General features: G+C 55.9%; 1 protein-coding gene across 2 annotated transcripts in view; it reads left to right on the top strand.

Moving 5' to 3' along the window:
- Positions 1-20713, top strand: part of RBM19 (RNA binding motif protein 19) — a 126877-nt gene that overhangs the window by 92135 nt on the left and 14029 nt on the right. For both annotated transcript variants that reach the window (XM_077875760.1, XM_077875759.1), the window contains one exon: positions 10261-10381. In XM_077875760.1, coding sequence (XP_077731886.1) covers positions 10261-10381 — 121 coding nt within the window. The remainder of the gene's footprint in view (positions 1-10260; positions 10382-20713) is intronic.

Below are 20713 nucleotides of genomic sequence, written 5' to 3'. Positions count from 1 at the left end.
TGTGGGTCCTGGGAACACGCACAGGCACAGAGGCGCTCCTGGGACCCCAGGGAGCCTTGCCAGCCACCTTTGTCTCAGCGCCTTGAACTCAAGTGCCTGTTGTGTTGACACGTGGCCGTGTTTGTCCGGACATCTGCTCCCCTTTCTTCTCGGCTGGCAGCCTTTCCCTTGCCTCCTGTCCGTGGCAGCAGGGGCAGGACCCCCTGCGTGCAACAGGCCCCAGCCCTGGTCCCCGTCAGCAGGGCAGGCGCCTTTGGGGGACCGGCACTGGCTGGGAGGGAAGCTGTGGAGGGCAGCCGTCCAGCACACCCTCCCGCCGGCCACTTGGCTTCCCAAGCCCTGCTCTACGCCCCAGGCTCCTGAGTTGTAACACAGCAGTAGGAACCGGGTCCTACCCTCATCGGGTAAAGGTGGACAGCGCCTGAAACCCAGGCCTGCCGTCCTGGAGACAAGTGAGTCGTTGCTTCCCTGTTCCCACCAACCCTGTTCCCCTGAGGGCCACCATCCCAGCTAGAGGGCAGGGCAGAGCAGTATTTTCTCCGCGGCCTTCCACTGAGCTCTGTGTTTCTGAGGGGTTGGACGGTGAGGGTACAGAGTCGTTGTTCCCTGTTTGGTATCCCTGGTTTATGTGTGAAGTTGTGAGCAGGGGAGAAGGGGGGGATTCACTCCTTGCCCCCAAGTGATGCCTCTTAACAAAGGGGCTCGTTAGAGCACAGACTCGGAAGCCAGACTGCCTGAGTCGGAATCCTACCACTATGACCATCTGCCGTGTGACCCCGGGCAGGTGCCTTATTCTCTGTGTGCCTCAGTTTCCCCCCTTACAAAGCAGTAATAGGATTTTCCTCATTGAGTGATCATGAGGTTTGGATGGGGTGATGTTCTAGGATGGCGCCAGTCCTGGGAGCTCCGCTTGCTAGCTACAATGAAGAAGAAGGTGGTGACAGTCATGACAACAGAGATGATCTGAAAAGGAGGAGGGATAGGACAGAGGGGAGAGAAGAGGCGTCAGAGCCCCTTGGCTGAGAGGCGTACTCTCTTCTGCATGGGGGCCTCTCTCCAGGGCAGAGGTTGCTGTCAGAATGGACGTGGCTCTTGGGGCTGGAGGGTCAGACCAGGTGTGGGCTCCCGGCCTCCAGGTACACATGCTGCAAGCTCTTGGCCCCGGGGCCAGGCTGCAGAGGGTATTTGCGAAGCCAGCCAGCACAGCCCTCCGGGGATTGATGCAGGTGGCTCCTCCCCCTGCACCCCTTCCCTGCCTCCCATTCTGGGCTCCAGGAGGAGAAAGGGCAGCCGAGGACAGGGAGGACTCAACCTGCAGTCCTTCTGGGATTGACTCCTCCTGCCCCTTACGTCTGACAGGCGGCCGGCCAGGCTCAGGGACGGTTCTGGCCCTGGCATCCCCACCACAGCTCTTCCCTTTGGGTACGTAAGGATGAGGGCCCTTGTGCCCACCACCATGCCAGCTGGCCCTCCCCGAAGAGTGAACCCACCAGGAGTGCGTCTTCCCTGCAGATAGCCCTTTGCTCTTTTTGCCTCCCGGGGAAGCTGCTTCTCTCTCTCCTCCATGTCTGAAGAACTTCACTGCCTTCCTTTGGCACATTTAGCGTCAGCCACTGACCCAGGGAGCCGTGCATACTGCAGACTGGTGAATAGAATTCTGACTGCTGTACACATCGAGCCTGCCCGAGGGTGGGTGTGAGCCTGAAGAGGGAGTACAATGCTGTAAGGAGACGCTGAGCGAAACACCCCGAGATCCCGGTTTACTTCTTCAGAAGGAATTTGTGGGAATGCTAGGGGAACCTGCCCGATCCCAGTTCTTCCGGTGGCCTTCCTCTGCATGGCTCTCGTCCTTTGGAAGCACTGGAGGAAGCAGACCTCCTTTAGAAACCTTTTCAGGGCTTAGCTGATCCCTGACTCACCCAAATTCCTTACCAGGGACTTCCCTCCCATTGCCTGGCAGGACGCCCTCATGGAGATGGAAGTGGTCACTCTTGGCATCAGCAACCCTTGAACCCTTGGAGCCTCACCTGGGGTGGAGCCCGGCCAGTGCTCTGATGGGAGGAGGGAGAAGGGGAAGGAGAGGTAGAGGAGAGAGGGGAGAGACGGGAGGGGGTCACGAACAGTGGACTGTACAGCCGTGAGTCTGGAAAGCAGTGGAGGAACTGGTTTCTGGGTGGGGCCAGGGCCTGGACCCCAGGCATATCAGGTCCTAGTACAGTGCTCCTTCTCCAGCATCAACCAGCCCACTTTGCCAGCTGGCAGAGGAGAGAATTAGGTCCTGGTCAGTCCCTAGAGGCAGCCCGTTGACACCACTGTCTGCTTGGGCCCCAACATGTGCCCATCTGTGCCACTCCTGCGCCGGGCACTCTCGAGTCTTCCAACCTTTCTGCACAACACCATGTCCCACCCCGCCTGTGATCAGGGACTTTGTTATCCATCAAGCCCCTCTGGGTCAAGCACACACCCTCAAACTGGAAAGAGAATCCTAGCCCGAGGCTCCGCAGAGGCTGTCATGGCAGAGCTCAGAGTAACCAGGTAACTGAAGAGAATAGCCCGAGGCCCCCGCGACTGACCATGCAGGCTCTGTATGTGACATGTACACCGCACGCGCATTGTCTCGCCCCAACCTGCAGCAGCCCCAGGAATCGGACGGGAGATTTGCATAACTCCCTCCCCGTCTCTCCACGCGGCCGCTGGGCTCCATCTGCACAGACGCTGCAGAGCCCCGTGGACCGATCCCCGTGGACTGATCCCCGTGGACCAGTGGGAAGCCCAGCCCCAGCTCCAGGGGGCCGAGGCGCCAAGCTCGCCATATTTCCCATCCCAGGACATTGTCAGCCCTTGCTGTCCGGGGCATAAGTATCACTGCCTCCGACGGCAGTAGCATTCCCTAAAACTCCAGAGGTCATGTTTCTCAAAGAACCTTCCCCCTTGAGGTGGAGGGGAGCGGACAGAGGCTGACAAGGGAAGCCTGGAAGTCCAGGACTTGAACCATCCCAAATGCAGTGGTCTTCCTTGGGTGGCCTGGCTCTCCCCCTCGCTGGGGCGCCACATGGCCCTCTGGACACTGATGTTTCTAGAACAGCAACATCTTGGCATTGATCAAAACTGTCAACTTCTCAGAGCCTGTCTTTGGCAGGGAGGTGCTGGGTGTTTGATTTGTCGCTTTTAATCCTCCCAGGGCTCCAGGAGGAAAAGTGGCGGGTGGCATTTGATACCTGGGGAACTGAGGCTCCAAGGGGTGAAGTCACTGGCCCGGGGTCAAGCAGCCAGGACTGGGCAGAGCCGGCCGGCCTGCCTGCCAACCAGAGACCGAACCCCACATGTCCAAGCTCTCCCTCCTCGTTCACTTGCTTACACAGAGCGCCAGCCTCTCCTCTCTCCAGCACCCCTGCCACCGCCCCCGCCCCAGCACCCAGCAGAGAGGACTTGCCAGTTAGAGACATTTTGGTGGGGGTGGGGGGCAGAGCATCTCTTGGGAGCATGCCCAGGCTGAAGTGAGCACACACACACACACACACACACACAAAGAAGGAGTGAGCACCCCAGATCAGCCCCACCAGCACATGTATCGACTTCTAGCCCTCCCCAGCCTGACCACAGCCTAGCCTCAGAGGGGCCACCAGTAGCCACTGGGGTTCTGTTACACAGCCGCCACCTCCTCTCTCTTTTCCCAGAGGAGGAAAAGAAGGGTGGCCCAGAAGGGAAAGGATGGAAAGAATAGACTTGCAGCCCGGAAACCAGAATATTAATTTTTTTTCCCATGCATGCGCCTTTAATTTTTCCTTCCCGAGCCCGCCGTGCCTTTGTACTTTTGCAGTTGCAGCTGTTTTTATTTGCCGCCGCTGCTGTTGTTTTAAAAGGTCTATTTTCACATGGAATGTTATCCAATTAGCAGAGCAATGTGTTGGCTTAAATAAACACTTGGGGGGAGCCGGCAGTAGGGAGACGTGATGGCGGCTGGTGTTGGCAGGCAGAGCTGTTCTCACTGTGGTAAACAACCGCGGCTTTAATTGTGGGGTCGAACCAGCTCATGTGTCCCTTCCATTTCTCGCTTCTGCACCATGCCAGGGGAGGGGCCGGGGAGTAGGTGGTGGACACATGGCCTGAGCCCCCCCACCCCCACCCCATGGTTGGGGTGCTGCTGAGGGGTTTGTAGAGGGCTCCCATGGGGCTGGCCGCATCCAAGCTGTCACCTTGTGGGCTCTGCTGAAACCAGCACCTTTGTGGAGACAGCAGACCATAAGGGAACCAGGGCTGCTCAATGCAGTGATGGCCACCTCCGTGCCAGGTGCCCGGTGTGGCCAGTGCAGGGCTGGGCTGTTTTGCCTGCCCTGTAAACGATGATCACCATCAGATTATCAGTGGTGTGCGCTCAACACATGTTTGCTTAATTGAGTGTAAGAAGGGAGTAGAGCACTGTCTCCATGGGGCCTGTGGGAGTGCAGCGGGATCCACAGGGGCCATCACCCCGTGGAAATGAGGAGGCCATGAGATGCAGATGAGGGGCTTTGTACCTCCAAGCCCCAGATTACTCATCCATCTCCACGTTGGAAATAATACTGCCCCATGAGGCAACTGTGAGGATGCAGGGCTAGGCCCAGGCCGTGGCACAGGCACCAGAGAAGGGGCGGCAGCTGCATGTGCTGGAGCCCCGGGGGTCAGGGCTGCCGCCTGGCCATCAGATATTTTTCATCTCTAGAAATGTGAACTGGAAGCAAACTTGAAAATTGGGGTTTTGCCCCCATTTTTCTGTTCAGGCAGGTGTGTTATGTACATACACTCAGGCCTGTGTCTACCTGCTTCCCATCATTAGTACCCAGGGGTGAAAGAAAGTGTGTTGGATCCTGAGCCTTGCTTAGGGATTTGGGCTCCGCCAACACATTTAGGGGCCGAGAAGCCAGGGTCAGGACAAGCCACTCTCCTCAGACCCACAAGTGTGCATTGTTCATCATCAGGGTATAAGCAGCGCCACAAGGTAGCCCTTCGCTCACCCTGTCCCTCCATCCAGGCCTCTGCCCCTGAAGGAGGGACTTAGGCTCCAGTGTCCTCACTTCAGAGTTATCAGGCAGTCAGGACACGTTACCCAGGAAAGGTGACAAGGTAGTGGAGTGGGACAACTCTCTTCCTTCCGGGACCACTCTAATAACTCTTTAAAAACTATCCTGCCTGTGGCAATAACAGGTCCCAGGATTCAGGCTCTTAGCATGTGCCGGGCAGTGGGGGATAAATGAATCGTTGTGTCTTATTTATTCTGCCTGGGAGCCACGAGAGGTCAGAGGGCCCCCACTTGCAGAGAAGTTCCTCGTCGGATCCCAAGGCCAGAAAGCAGCAGGGCCCCACTGTGTGTCCCCCTTGGAGCCTGAAGCCGTTACGGAAAGGATGTGCCCCTTAGCACGGGATGCTGCCCAGAGAGACACAGAGCCTCCTCCCAGAAGCACAGGCCCCACGTTTTTCAACCCCCTCAGCAGAGAGAAGGAGCCAAGCCCCCAACAGTCCCAGCCAGGGCCCAGTGCTCCCATTCCCTTCCTTCAGCTCCCGGGCACACATGGTCATTCTTGGCCATCTTAGGTCACACTTACTCCAGGCATTGGGGGCACAGATGGCTTGGCATGGGTTGCACTTGTCCATGCTCAGGTGCACTTGATGTCTGCTGAGAGATACAGCCCTCCCACTCTGCAAGACAGTGCAGAAGGGGCCAAGAAGTGCCTGGACTTCTAAAGACAGGAGTCCTGTCCTCGGGTCCAGGCTGGGAGCCATGGCCCTTGGGATGGGAGTCCTGCCAAGGGCATTGAGTCGACTTTTGTTGCTAGGAGGAAGAGGTCTATCTCCAGGGAGAGCTGCAGAAAGGTCAGGCCAGTGCTGCGCTGGCCACCTTCCAGCACCTTCCCTGTTATGGAAAGATGACTGCCAGGCCTGGTCACAGCGTAGCCGGTGGCTGTCATTCCCTGTCTACCTTCGTAGATTCCCTTTTTGGGAGGTGGGGGTTGGGGGTAGAGGAGGATTTGCGGAAGAGCAGCCAGAGGCTTGGGCTCTCCGTGCCCACAGTTGGCAGCTCAGGTCAGAGGAGGTCAAGGGGGTGTGATTCTAGGACAGCCAAGCCAGGAAACTAGATAATGGCTAGCCTGTACTCCAGCCAGACCTGCCTGAGCTCGCCTTAGTCCGCCTCAGTTCTCTGAGTGGGGCCAGGCCCTGAGACCTGCTGCCTGAAGTGAGAAGTCTGTCTATCCCAGGTCAAAGCAGAGGGACCTTGGGCAGCCATCTGGGTCAGCAAATAGCCTACTCTACTGGGGTCCTGGAACGTATCCCCCATAGGTAAGGGGGAGCTGCCGTATTCCCTGGGCACATTCTGTCCTGAGCAAGGTTCCACACTGAGCCAAGGGGGCCAGCACACAAGCAGGTTCTGGGATGGAGGCTACATGCGTGGGCCTCAGGGAGGGCACCTGGCTGTAGTCTGTGCGAGGAGAGCAGGCTGTGCCCTGGGCCACCAGCAGGTCAGCTTTTCAAGGGAGCTCTTCCAAGGCCAAAGCATGTTACAGAGGCCCAGGGATGGAACATACAAGGTCTAAAAGGAAAAGCGAGAAGGAAGTTCACGTGTGTAGGGACCTTGACCAGTGCCTGTATTCCTTTCACTGAGATGAGAGAGAATAATGCTTGTTCTCTTGAGTAGGTTGGGGTCAAGTGCTCAGAGTTCCAACCCAGGAGATCCATAATCTGTGGGAAGAAGAAGGCCCTTTCATTCCAAGAGAGGAAAACAGGCAGCAGAAGTAGGCTTTGGAGAGAAGCACCAGGCTAGGAACGCCTGACTCCCCGCTTCTTCTGAGATACCCACATTGCGCTGACCCCCAAACATCCCAAGATGAAACAAGGCCCTGAGAGTCCATTTGGCAGAGTTAAGCTGCACCTACAGCTGAGGTTCAGAACTCTCGGGGCGGGGGGGGGGGGGGGGGGTGGCATGGATCTCAGTAAGCACAGAGGCCAGGGAGAAAGCTACTGGCAGGCCCCAGGCCATAGATGCCAGGGCTGCATGTTTTCTCTGCTGTGCTTGGAACTTTCTGTGTCTCCTGCGTGAGCCTGAAAGCCCCTTAAGGTCCTCCTCCTCACTCACTCCCCTGCCTCTTTGGATCCCCCAAATATAACAAGCTCCCATCAGGCTCTTTTAGTAAAGTGTGATCACTCTGGATTGTCCAAGGCCAATCCTAGCCTCGAGTCCCTGTCTCTGCTGCCTATGACAGTTTGAAGCTGCTCCATTGCAACTACTGAGGCAGTGGGGACTGGTCTCCTATCACCCAGAGGGGACTGGAACTAGGGATGGTAGTCCTGCTATCTTTGGAGAACCATGAGCTACTCTCCAACACCAAATCCACAACAGCTTTCATGTCCCACCAAAATACTGGTCCTGCTCTTTGGTGGCATAAAGGGAACGGGTGGCATCCACAACAATAACAGCCAATAGTGCTGCAAGTGGCACACTTTGCAGTTCATGGGCTTCTCCTATCCATTCTTTCCACTCAAGGAAATGAGTCCCAGAAAGGTTAAGCAGCCTGCCCAAGCTCACACAGCTTGTAAGTGATACAGTAGGGGATTCGAACCAACGTAGCCAAGGTCCAGAGCCCCCAGTCTTTATGTCTGTGCCACTTCCAAAGCTCTTCCAAAGAGGAGATGAGAATTTGGAAGGGTTGATGTCAGAGGAATGGCAGGAGAGGGAGTTTTTAGCAACTCCTACAGGGAACAGAGTTGTCTCCAGACTTTGTGAGGCACAGCAACGGAGTACAGGGTTTCAGGAGTTGGGAGGAAATGCCAGCTTGAAGGTGCACGCAGGAGAAGGCCAGGGTCGGGGCATCTTGCCTGGGCCCACCTCCCAGGCCCACTTTCCTCACTTCTCTCTGCCACTCAGCCGCCACCAGATGCAGCCTCACAGCCGCCCCCACCCATCTGCATCCCCGGGACCGCAGCTCCTCAGGGACCCCAGCACCAGGACGGAATACCCGCCACGCCAGACTCCCGACTGGCTGTTCTCCCCCCATCTTAAAACCCCAGCTCCCCCAGTCAGGCTGTTTCTCTGCCGTGCCAGCTGAGAACGCGTGTGTTTTAAAGCTCTGAATGGGCCATTTCGGCTCGGAGTCCAGATGCATTTTTATATCCGCATGGAAAAAATGCAGAGGCTCTGCTGGCAGTCAGAAAGAGTTTTTTAAATTAAAGTTAAAAAAAGGGGGGTGGGGGAGAAAAAGTTTCCTGCACCTGGCCCTTCTCAGAAAAAGCACAGCTGAGCACAAAGCATTTCTTCAATTTGGCCACAGGTCTAGTTTTTAAAGATGCATGTCCCACCTACCTCCCACCAGTGCTTTTCAGATGCAGTTGTGTATGGAACAGCAGCCATGGGCTACCCATGGGGTTTGGTGGATGTTCATCCCACAATTGGCCCCCTTTTACAGAAGAGGAGACTGAGGGTCCCAGTAGGGCACCTGGCTTGCCCAGGGTCATCCCAGCTGCCGTAACAAAGTACCACAGGTTACATGGCTGAAACCAACTGTAACTGATGATTTCATGGTACTCAAGGCGAGGAGTCCAAGATCAAGGGCGTGAGAGTGTTGGGTTCCTTTTGAGGGAAGTCTGTTCCCCGCCTCTCCCAGCTTCCCGTGACAGCAGCATTCCTCTGTCTCCATGGGGCAGCCACCCTGCATCTGTCTTCACGTGGCTGTCTCTCACAAGGCCACAGTCATAGTGGGTTAGGGGGCCCACCTCCTCCAGTATCCCCTCACCTGAGTTTGACTACACCTGCAAGGACCTAGTTCCAAAGAGGGTCACAACCCGAGGTACCAGGGGTGTGGATTCCAACACCCATTCTCTGGGGGCACATGGTCCAGCCTGTAATGGTCACACTGCAGCAAAGGGCCAGAAGCGGATCATTTTCAGTGTGGAGCTCTGCTGGTCCCATGGTGCCTCCTTGCAGCATGGAGGGAGCAAGAGGGACATGCCCCACGGCCCCTCTTCTCATACCGCATGGTGCTGGCTGCAGCCCAGAAGCACGGATGAAGACGCCACCATTAGCCAGCTTTGCCTCCATTGCTGATGAGCATCCCTGACTAGCCCTGCCCATACCCACTGCTGACCCGAGGCCTCTGCTGAGAGAAAGGAACTGTCTGCAGTAACAGTACAACCAGGACGAGAGCTAGCATGTATTGGGCGCTTACTATGTGCCCACACACTATCGTAGGCACATTCCGTGTTAACTCTCATCCCCTGTGAACCCTTAGATTGGAGCACCATTAACATTCCCATTTCATGAACGAGGAAACTGAGGCCAGAGAGATTCATGAACTTGCTCAAGGTCTCAAAGCGAAGATGTGCAGGGCCCACCCTGCCCAGACATGGTGGCTCCAGAGTCTAAGCACATAGTGTCTTTGTACCCCAGGGGAGCTGCAGGAAGAGCCCCTGGGCAGCACCACTTAGCTTGGGCCCCAGCGATGCTGGAGAGGGAACTTGCCAGAACTGCATGGTTCCATTCACATAAAATGTCCACAACAGGCAAATCCAAAGTGACAGCAGACTAGTCCTGGTTGGGGACTGGGGCAAGGGTGTGGAGTGGCCACATCAAAGTGTGGGGTTTCCTTTGGGAGGAGGATAATGATGAAGTGCTCTGAACTTGTCCTGGTGATGGCTGCACAACTCTAAATATCCTGAAAAACCGTGCACTGTGTATTTCAAGTGGGTGCCCTGCATGCCTGATGGGTTCTATCTCAGCAAAGTGGCACCAAACCCCCGAGGGAGGGGTGGGCAGACCTCACCAGGCCAGGCGCCGCAGAGAGCAAGAGGAAGGAGTGTGCTAAAGGCAGAGAGGTGGGGGACAGAGCCACCAGCCAACAGTGAGGGCCCTGCATGGCCATCACGAGCCCTGACACAGCTCAGCTTTCTCACGTGGCGTTGCCCCTGATGGCACAGTGGGAGGCGAACAGACCAATGGGGTGGCCCTCCCCAGACAGGACACAGCATGGGAGAGAGGACGGCAGCTGGCCCGGGCACCAGTTACTGCAGATATATTGACAGCACGGTCACTTGCAGCTCTTTCCCTGGGAACGTAACCCACTAATTGGACAAAGTGCCCAACATCTCCCACGCCCTCACTAGAGAGCAGGTGTCACAAGGGCCAGAGCCTGGCCTTTGAGCTTGAGGGGCCGGCAGGTGGGAGGGTGACAGGATGCAGTGTCTGAGCAGGTCTCCACTAACTCGCACTTTTATATCCTGCCCATGCTCCCCAAGAGAGCCTTCCAGGCCCTGTGTCACAGCACCCACCTGTACGGCCGCAGACTGGTCCTGGAGTGGGCCGACTCCGAGGTGAGCCTGCAGGCCCTGCGGCGGAAGACAGCCGAGCACTTCCACGGTAAGTGCCCCAGGGCTCCCTGGAGGACTGTCCTTGTCAGGACGGGCTGCCTGATGCCCTGTCTCCTCCCAGTGCGTGCCCAGTGCCCTCCATCTGCCTCCTAGATCTGTTTTCCGCTCTCCTCTCCCCACTTAACATGGAGAGGCTGACCTGTGTGGATGACACTGGTGTAGCCTCCATGCCCTGTGGCTTCTGGCTGGACTGGGTCATTGGGAGGCCCGGCAGGAAATTGGGAAGAGGAGGAGACTGGAGTCAGGGTGTTTATCCCTTCCCCTGCTCTGTCCCTCGCCTTCCATCCCGCCAGGTGGCTGGCTAGCTGGCACTACCACCCAAGACCACAGCTCACGTCCAGTTGCCCCCTCTACCTGGCACTTTCTGTCTGGGTCGCAGTGGCCAGTCTAGGGGGTCACTTGCACTGAAACCCCATCCTCTACCACCTCTTTGCTGGACCGTCCTCGGTGACTGGGTTTGAGGGTCATCCACTCCCTGCTGGGGGCCTCATGGTCACAAGACCTGACTCCACCTCTTATACACTTTGGTGGCATCACATGGCCTCCCCAGTTACTCAGTCCATCCCCAGAAAACTCAGTGAGCACCTGCTTGGTTCTAGCACTAGGGGTGTGGGTGGAAGAAGCTTGGTACACTCTTTGTGCTAGTGGTCTAGAAAGGCCTCCTTGCAGACATGATGTTTGTGCCCACAAAAGGGCTGCCTGAGCCGTGGGGACCTTAACTGTGGCATGTGGAGAAAGGAGAAGCCAGCGTGGCTAGAACAGATAAAGTGGAGAGAGTGGGGGGCCGGCTCACAAGGGGCCTCATCCTTCCCAGCAAGTTGCTGGGAAGTCAGGTAGGTGGGGATGAGGGAAAGCCCCAACTGAGCATGTGGAAGGTGTGACAGGTGCCCCCCACTGCCCCTCCCTGTAGGCACCCTCGTGCTGAAGACATCGAGGGATGTTTGAACTTCAGTCCCATCTCCACACCTCTTCCATGCATCTCACAAGGCATTCAGGCCAGGCAGTAAAGGGGCAGCTGCTGGCCTCCTACCCACTTAGGATCCTGAGGGCTTAGTGACGGGTGCCCAGGAAGTAGCCTTGCCCAGCTGGGAATGTGTCCATTCCTCCTGCCTGCCTGGGAAAGCCAGGCTTGGTGAGGGGGCTCCATAGTCTCACCCACAGCATCAGCCATGGCTGCTCTGGGGTCTTAGGTGGTAGGTGCCTTCCTTCACCCAGCAGTCCCAGGGACAACTGGAGGGTTCACAGCCCTCGGAGGATTTCCTGGATGGACCAATTACCCCAAGCACCTGCCACTGCTGCCCTTGCCACTAGGTATCAGGGGACCAGCATTGTCACCTGGGGACAGTCTAGGGGTGTTGGTGATGACGCCCACCCTCCCCCACGCTCCCCCACTCGTCCACATAGGGATGGAGCCTGGAGCCAGTACATGATCACTTACTGTCCTGCCAGTGACACCCGGTCCTCCACCACCACCACTCCAGTCATGCAGCAGCTCAGGAGAACCCGTGGAGGAGGTGGCCCTATGGGGCTAGGAGTTTCCCAGTTGGGCCTCGCTGGTCTTGCTCTGGGCTAGCACATGGAGCTCCCGAGCAGTGTCTCTGGGATGCAACACTGCATCCCCCTTAGGTGTTCTAGGAGCTGCAAAGACAGGACTGCAGCCCAGCCTGACAAACCGTTCAAAACACCCCCTGGCCCACTCCAGTGGCCTGTCCCAGCATAGTCTCACCAGACCTCTCCCAATGCCACGTGGTGTTCTGTGTCTTCTGGTGTGTACTTTTTCTGCTCAGAATGCTCTGCCCTCCAGGTTTTTTTAACCGGGCAGTACCTATTCAGCCATGAAGGCCTAGCTCAAATGACACCTCCTCTGGGAGGCCCTCCCCTTTTCTGCCACCTCCTTACATATCTGTAGTGGCTCATCCTCTGCTTTCCCACCTCCATCCCTCTACTTCCCTGCCATGTCCTAATTTAGTTGAACATGGTTTTATCCTCGCTGGACTGATGTCTTTCCCAGCACGGAGACCATATCCTCGGGTTCCTCTCTGGGCCCCCATGCCTGGCACAGTGTCTGGCATGGCCAGGCCCTCAGTCTAAGGCTGGGGAATATAGGAGCAAAGAAATCAGAACACAAGAAACCAGAGAAATCGGGACTGAGCACATAGTTACCAGCTTACAACTCAATAGGTCCCCGAATCCTGACACGCAGAAAGGGAACCTGTCCGTATCGACAGCCATTGACAGGCTCAAATGCACCGGTCGGCAAATGTTTATGTAAGGGACTGTGCCCACTCCTCCCCACCGCCCACCCCCGGGGCCGGCAGCGTGCAGTCTCAGCAGTTCTGCCCTGCATCAGAGAGAAGCCCCCTTCAATAAATTGAGTTCCAGAGACAGCATTATTGCTTCACCCCAGTGGGAAGACTCAGCCAGGAGTATTTCTATGGGATGGGCCGTCTCCCACAGCCGCAGCCCAAGGCCCACGCAGGGCAGGTGCAGTCACGGCAGTAATACAGGTAGTAGCTTACTTCCACTCATCTTCCTATGAGCTCCCCACTAGCCCGACGAGATGGGCATGGTCAGCCCCCATTTCTTTTTTTTTTTTAAGATTTTACTTATTTGAGAGAGGTCATGGGGGAGGAGGGACAGAGGCAGAGTGAGAAGCAGACTCCCACACTGAGTGGGGAGCCCAATGTGGGCCTTGATCCCAGGACCCTGAGATCATGACCTGAGCCAAAGGCAGACACTTAACCGATTGAGCTGCCCAGGCACCCATGAGAAGCCTCATTTTACGGATGGAGAACTGAGGCCAAGCACTGAAGTGACATGTGACGACTACTGTTTACTAAGGATTCGCTCTGTGCCAGGGCCATCCTCAGTATATGACCTGTACTGTCTCAGCCTCAGAATAGCAGTAGTGGCTCTAAGCGCTGCCGTCTCCATTCTACAGACAGAGAAACTGAGGCACTGCCCATGGTCATGTGGCTGGAAAGTGGCAGATTTGAACCCCAGGCCAGCTCAGGAGCCTCTCATCCCACCCACTGCCCTGTACTGTGTGACATTAGGAAATGCTATTTTCCAGAAGTTTGGGGCCTTTATTAGCTCTGGGGTGTGTGTTTCCTGTATTTCCTTCGTCCTGACTCATCCAGACCCTGATGTAGACTCTCCTGGGTCCCTTCAAGAAGTGGAGGGGATGAATAATAGATGGTGCTGGAAAATGTCATGTGGCCCCTTGAAACTGATGTGGTGTGTCCTCATAGAAGGCCCTGTGGTGTGCACGTTACGGTGTCCCTGCTGACAGGGAAGCTCAGGTACAAGGTGAGATGAAGGCCCCAAGGTCAATTTGGAGGGTCAGCCCAGCTCTGTGTTTGGACTGCCTCTAAGTCCTCCTGGATGAACATTGCCTGCTCGGGTTCTAGAAGGGGTCATGAGCTCTGAGCTATAACTGAGTGTGTGGAAGCAGGTGCTATCAGACCCTCCCAGCACCAAGGGAAGATAGGCAGGGTCCCACCAGGGAACAGAATTTACCCCAGTGGTTGTCGGGAAGAGCCTGTAAATGCAGAGGGGAGGGTGGGGGCCAGAGGTGAGCAGCAGTAAGGAGCAGTCTCCCAACCCCCTCCCCAGGGCCTATAGGGGCAGCGAGGGGGAGGAAATGATGTCTTTGTGGGTCCATCGAGAGCAGCGCCTGCCAACAGCTACTCAGTCCCCTGGTATAGAGGGAAACAGCAATGCGAGAGAACTCACCAAAGCAAGTGACGAGCCTGCAGCTCCCTCCTACCTCTGCTCTCCTCTGGGTCTCCCATTGACCCACTGAGGGCCAGGTGACACCTTCCAAGGGACAGCAGGACAGAGGATGGATCTGGTGGCACTAGGGAATATCCAGCACATGGTGCCCGTGAACAGCAGGATGTGTGGCTGGGATAGAGCTGGCTGGGTTTGCTGAGGGCCTAAGTATCTGGTTTGGAGGGGATGCCTCCTATCTGGAGGGGTCTCTTAGGTACCCACCCACATGTCAAACCTCTACACTGGCCTCACCTGTCTGGGTCATGAAGAGGCGACAGGCAGCCTGAGAGCAAACTAATTCCCAGTTGTGTTTCACAGCACTCTTTCCCAAAGAAACATATGATAATCCTGTGAAAACAAAAGAAAGCTCTCTCCAGAACACAGCAAGATAAGACACAGGGATTTGTACCCTAGAATATGTGAAACCTTGTCTTCGTGGATCCTAGTTTAGGACTGGCCTCAAAGGAGCTATGAACACCCAGGAATGTGTCATCCAGTGTGTGTGTGTGCACGCGGGCGCGCACACGTGTGCATATACTTGTCTGGCAAGAGAATCTATTGTCATCAGATTTTCTGTAAGCTCCTGGTCCCCAAAAGGTTGGCTTTAGGAGAAAGCTCGTTGACCTTGTAATCAAGGAGACCTGGTTTCTGTTGTTTCCCTGCTGTCGGGGAGGAGACACTGGGCCCTCTGGGCCACTGTCTCCCCTTTTACCAATCAAGAAGACTCACAAAGGCACTGCCTTAGAGAATTGTCCTGAAGATGAACTGTGCAGTAACTAAAGCAGCAGGAGCTTCTGTTTTGGTTTTTTGACCCACAGGGCACTCCCCTAGGGGGCACTCCCAGGAGGTAGAGGGTGTGTGCCTTCCCATTTTACAGATGAAGGGAGGAGGCTCATGGAGAGGAAGTAACTTGCCGGGGGTCATGCAGGCAGTGAGCAGGGGAAGCCAGTTCCAACTTGTACAGTTCTGCTAAAGCCCCCGTACTCAGGGCAACAGCTCCATCTGTCCTTCCCACCTTAGCTGGACCCTGGGGCGGGGGGTAGACAAGTGAGCGCAGGACAGGTGCTCTGGAGCCAGCAGTCCCTCTGACCCACCCACCCCATTGTCTGTCAGTGCTCTTCAGGAAAGGGAAGTGCCCCCACCACCCAGAATGTTCAGGATAGGGCTGCTAGCCTTCTGCTCTCCTGGCTGGACCCTTTCCCCCCACTCTGCCCCTTCCCTGTGGTGAAAAATACCCAGTTCATTTGTGTTGAAATCTGTATTGTTCAGCGCTTCCAGGGCTCTGGCAGACTCTGAGGGCAGGTGGGACCCATGCCCAGTGGCCTCCCTCCACCCCGAGCTCTGCCAGGAAGGCACTCAGATCTCAGGTGGAGGCCCCAGCCCCATTTGCCCAGCCTGAGCCCCCGAGGCCACGACAAAGGGCCGCCTGTGGAATGTGGGAATGACAGGCAGGCGTCTCAGCCATTCAGCAGGGCCAGGCACGAAGCCTGCTGGCCAGCCCAGAGCCCACTGGCCCCTGTCTCCAGCCGTGGTCCCTGACGAGCCTAGGTTAAGGTGGACAGCTCCGCGTACGGTTCCGGCCAGATAACACTGATTATTATTATCACCACTATAACAACTTTCATCTGTTAAACCTTACTCTGTGCCAGGTGTCATCCTCGGGCTGTCACAGCTATTAATCCTGCAGAATCCAAAGAAGTAAATACGGACGTTGTCTTCAGTTTCACAGATGAATAAATTGAGGCACAGGGAGGATAATAACTTGCCCAAAGAGGCACCCAGTTACTGGCGGCTCTGTCAGGAGTAAGGCCTGGCCTTTTAGTCATCCTGCTGGACTGAGTCTTTGTTTCAGCAGGTGTACACCAGTGCCCTTTCCATTTACTCCAGCGTGTGTCCCTGGTGCTCTGGGACCTGGGACAAGGTGCTTGGCCTCAGCTTTGTCATCTGTACGGTGGGACAAGGGCACTCACCTCCTCTGGGGAATCACGGGCCTTAAGGAGGCAATGCCTGTAATGCTCCTGGCACAAGTGAGTGTGCAACAGATGTTACTCATCCTGTTCTTTGGGCTGCCATGAGCACCTTGCTGACCTTGCATTCCAGTCAAGCCAGGCTGAGAGAAGGTGTGCCCAGCACAAGGAATAGACAAAAGAAGAGCCCTGGCTTTTTTTTTTTTTTTTTTTTTCTTTTTTTTTTTTTTTTTTTTGAGCCCTGGCTTTTATAAGCAATAACTGAGTGCATGTGTATGTACGTGTGCATGCATGTGTCTGTGCGTGAGAGAATGAATATGCCCACCACGTGGGCAGCGCTCAAGACAGTGCATTTGCATCTGACTCTGGATGCCATCTCGTCTCCCCTGTCTTGAGCTCCCTTGTCTATGTCCCTGTGCCCGGCACATAGTAGGCACTTAGTACACAGTGGCAGTGAGGAAGAGGAGGATTCCTCGCTGAGGAGACGGCACTTGTGATCCCTTGCCTTCCAACTTGGGCGTGGGAGCTCAATGTGCTCAGTGCCCGGTCTGGTGCTCGCCACTCACCTAGGCTCCTGTATTGGCAGCCAGAGAAGCTTGATTTAAACCACCCAGCCTCCCCACCCTCTGGAAGCCTTCATCCTCTCCATTGTCCCTGTAAGATGGCAAGATATTACATTAGCCTACGATAGACCCATCAAATTGAACAACGAAGAGCAGGCCTCTGAAAATCTTTGGAAAAGTTGCCCCATGTCTAAGACCTTGATGTCAGACAGAGATACTTTGAAAGAGAGTAGCAGGATGGCCGCTTTCCCCTCGCCCCTGGCCCGCCCCTGCCTCCCCTCCCGCCCAGAACCAGCTTTCCCCACTGCACCTTGAAGCCCGGTAGGTGAAGTGCTATTCTTCAGTGCCTCGCGTGTGGGAGGGTGAAAAGAGAGAGCAAGGAGGGAAGAAAGAGGAAAGTCGGCCACTGGCTGTGTCCTTTTCTTCCTGAGCGTGTTACAAACCAGCAGGGTCGAGGCATCGAGAAGCTTTCAGGGCCTCGGCAGGCCGCGGTACCCGCGAGTGGCACCGAAAGAATATAATGGTAGAGAAGCAATCTGCCCGCAGAACCCTCTTTTTCAGAGCCCGCACAGCCAGGGAGGCCTGGGCAAACAGGCTTTTATTTGGCCGGGAGCGCGGCTCTGCTTCCCGCCGTTGTCTTATTCCAGCTGGGAGGACTGATGGGCTGTGGTTAGCGGTTGCACCTTTCACCTCCAGAGCTGGGAACAGAGACATGACCGGCATGGCAAGCGGCTGGCAGCAGTGCCTCCCCCGCCCGAGCTGGGCCAGGCCGGGGAGGGAGATCTGCTCTGTCTGGGTGCACACGGGTGCCTGTCCGGGTCGGTCACTAGCATCGAAGCACCTGCTGCCCGCCCCCAGCCAGGCACTGGTGGGAACCAGGCAGGGAAGGGGCCTGATTGCCAGCGCCCTTGACCTGACAGCCCGACCCCTGACCCTCCATGCCCGCAGGCCTCAGCCAGAGCATCAGAGATCGGCCCTTTCCCTCATAACCCACCCCTGTCTTCTCCATTTCCCCCTCACGCCCCTCGCTTGGTCATCCTGCCACTTTGTTCATGTGTGCAATTGTCTGATGTCTCTTCGCCCCATAAGGCTCTACCCTCCAGGGCCTGGGGCCCTCTCCACATCCCCTGTGCGGTCTTGCGTCTGGCACAGGGTAGACTCCTAAACTGTCTGTGTGGCGGATAGACAAACATCGGAATGGCCCATTCTGACCGAGCATCTCATCCGTACCAGCCACTATGTGAGAGCCAGTTCAGTTCCTCCTCACTGTCACCCCACAGGAGGGAGGCTGGGGCACAGGGAAGCTGGACAGCATGCCTCAGATCCCACGGTTAGCCAGACGTGCAGCCAGCCCTGGAGTCCTGCTTGGCCTAAAACCAGCTCTTACCACTTTGAGCCTAGACACACCACCAGTCTGAAAGGGGCAGCCATGTGACTTCTTATTAAGAGCCAAGTCAGGGATAAGAGAAGAGGGGAGAGAGGGCTGTGTGGAGGACCTGCTCCATGCAGGGAGCACTGCCAAGGGGTTCTGAGTACACAGTCCCATTTTGGCCTCCTCGCTCCCTGGAGAAAAGTGCCATTCCTATCTTTCTGAGGTGCAAACTGAGACCCAGAGAGGTCTAGTGAATTGCCAGAGGACACACAGCTCTGCACACTGCAGAACAGATAACCTTATCTCACCATGCACTGTATCCACAGAGGCCCCCAAATCCCAAATCATCCCCCTTTTATCGGACCTGGCCTCCCAATCCAGATGGGTCAGCAGTTGCAAACCAGAGCCAGATCCAGCCTGCAGCCTTCCTTTGTAAATAAAGGGTTTTTTGGCACACAGCCATCCCCGTTTGTTCATGTGGCCGGTACGGCTGCATGCTCACACTGCAAGGGAAGAACAGAGTGGCTGCAGCAGAGACCCTGTGGCCTGCAAAGCCAAAACTATTTACTGCCTCACCACGTACAGAAAAAGTTTACAGCCCCTGGGGCTCCTGAGATGCCTGCCTTATTTCATCTAAAAGCCATGGGGGCAGCTAATTCCTCCTACCATGACTCCTCCTTTCTCTAGAGAGTGTACAGCTCTAGAAGTATCATAGCCACACCCTCACCATCACCCCCCAGCTGTAGTGCTCAGCTCAAGAACTCCAGCTTTCCCTGGGAAGGAGGCCCTATTACTCTGCCCCTCGTTTACTCGATTCATTCATTCATGTGCTTAAGTCTGCATTGAGCACAAATCAATGATCAAGCTTTACTCAGCCCTGAGGATAAAGCAGTGAACCAAAGAGAAGACCCCTGCCCTCGTGGAGCTGTTATTTGACGAGGAGAGGCAGATGACAAAGAAGAAAAAGTAAATAACAATGTTAGGATGACAACAAGCCCTGTGGAGGAAATGGGAAAGAATGGCAAGATGTTCCTCAGGGGTGGGAGGAGTAGAGAGATTTTCCCCTACTCTTGGCACAGGCCTGACCTAGAAAAAGTCTTTCCAAGGAGTCAGTATTTTTGTGATAGGAGGAAGAAAGCCAGCCAGCCAAAGAATGGGGGGGTGGGGGGTAGCATTCCCGGCACAGAGACCCGCAGGTGCAAAGGCCCTGGGGCAGGAGCATGGTCATAGCAGGCCATCGTGGCTAGAGAACTGTTCAGGGTGGAGAATACTAGGAAACAAAGCTGGAGAGAGGCCAGTAGGGCTCCTTGTGGGGCCTAGAGGCAGGGAGCCTGGCTTTTATTCAATGTAAAGCAGGAAGTTCCCTCAGAGATCAGTATGGTGGCCTGATTTACACTGTCAGACCTCTTCCTCCCTGTTATGTGGGGGTGTGCATCGTAGAGGGATAAGAATGGAGGTAGGAGTCCCATCGCCATCCTCCCAGCAAGCAGGGGCAGTGGCTTGGGTGGGGATAAAGACCGTGTGGGGATGGAGAGAAGCAGGTGGATTGATCCTATGGGCTCTACCTTTAGTAGAGCCGGCCTAATTTGTTCTGGAAGGCATGAGGGAAATTAAGGCCAGTGTGGAGATTTCTGCTCAGAGCCACTCAGAGGATGGTGGTGCCTCGTGATGATGAAGCCTAGGAAGCTGGGAAAAAGCAGGTGGGGGCTGGGGTGGGGGGGCACATGGGGTTTGAGACACCTATTAGGACTCCCCGCGGGATGTCAAGCAGATAAATCTATGAGTTCGGAGCTCAGGGGCGAAGTCTGGGCTGAGATATAAATTTGGAAGTCATCAGCATACAGATGATATTTAAAGCCTGCAACAGTTCACCAACCCCCCCCCCTCCATAACTTAATCATTCATAGGACGGCACATTTTCAAAAGATCGGGGACCAGGAGAGCCCGTTATCCCCACGCCAGCCCTTGCAAATATGCCTTCTTGATCTTGGCCATGAAAACATAATCATCGGGCTTTAAAAATCACAGTCGGGAAAGTTCAAGCAAGTATGTGAAGTCGCAGAATTTATTATTCAAAATATCCCTTTGCTGTGGATCTTTCCAGCTCCCTGAAGACAGAAGGCTCCTGTAAGCTCCCCTCACCTCATTTTTATTCCTCCATTTGGGTGCTTCTCGTTCCCTCCTTAAGGCTTCGCGGAAGCAGGCAGCCCTTCCTCCAGGGGCATGGAGACCGCCCCATCAGGAGGCAGAAGGGGGCGCGGGGAGCTGTCCCAACTGCCACTGTGGGGACCGGAGGGACGGAGGAGCCGTTTTACCCCTGCCCTCTTGGAAGTGCGCGGCCTTCCCTGGCCGGGCTGGTGTGTTTTGTTCTTCAGCCTGCTCCCAGCCGTGTTGGTGGGTGGCACCTGGAGAGAGGTTGAAATTGGCCGGGAGACCAGCTCTTTTCTCACGTGCCCCCAGCCATCCCAGCGGGCGGAGGCAGAGTGTCGCGAAGACACACGGAGAAGCAGGAATTGTTTTGGTCAGGCAGCTCCTAGGCGGCAGCTGCCAGCAAGGGTGCAAATGGCTGGCAGGAGGGAGGGATCCACGTTCAGACAGCCGAACGTCTCCCCCTGCGGAGGTGCTGGGGAGGCTGCAGGGGCCTG

This window comes from Canis aureus, chromosome 27 (assembly GCF_053574225.1).
Source record: "Canis aureus isolate CA01 chromosome 27, VMU_Caureus_v.1.0, whole genome shotgun sequence".
Classification (NCBI taxonomy): Eukaryota; Metazoa; Chordata; class Mammalia; order Carnivora; family Canidae; genus Canis; species Canis aureus.
Note: the sequence above shows the minus strand (reverse complement) of the source record. Positions and strands in the feature narration are given on the sequence as shown.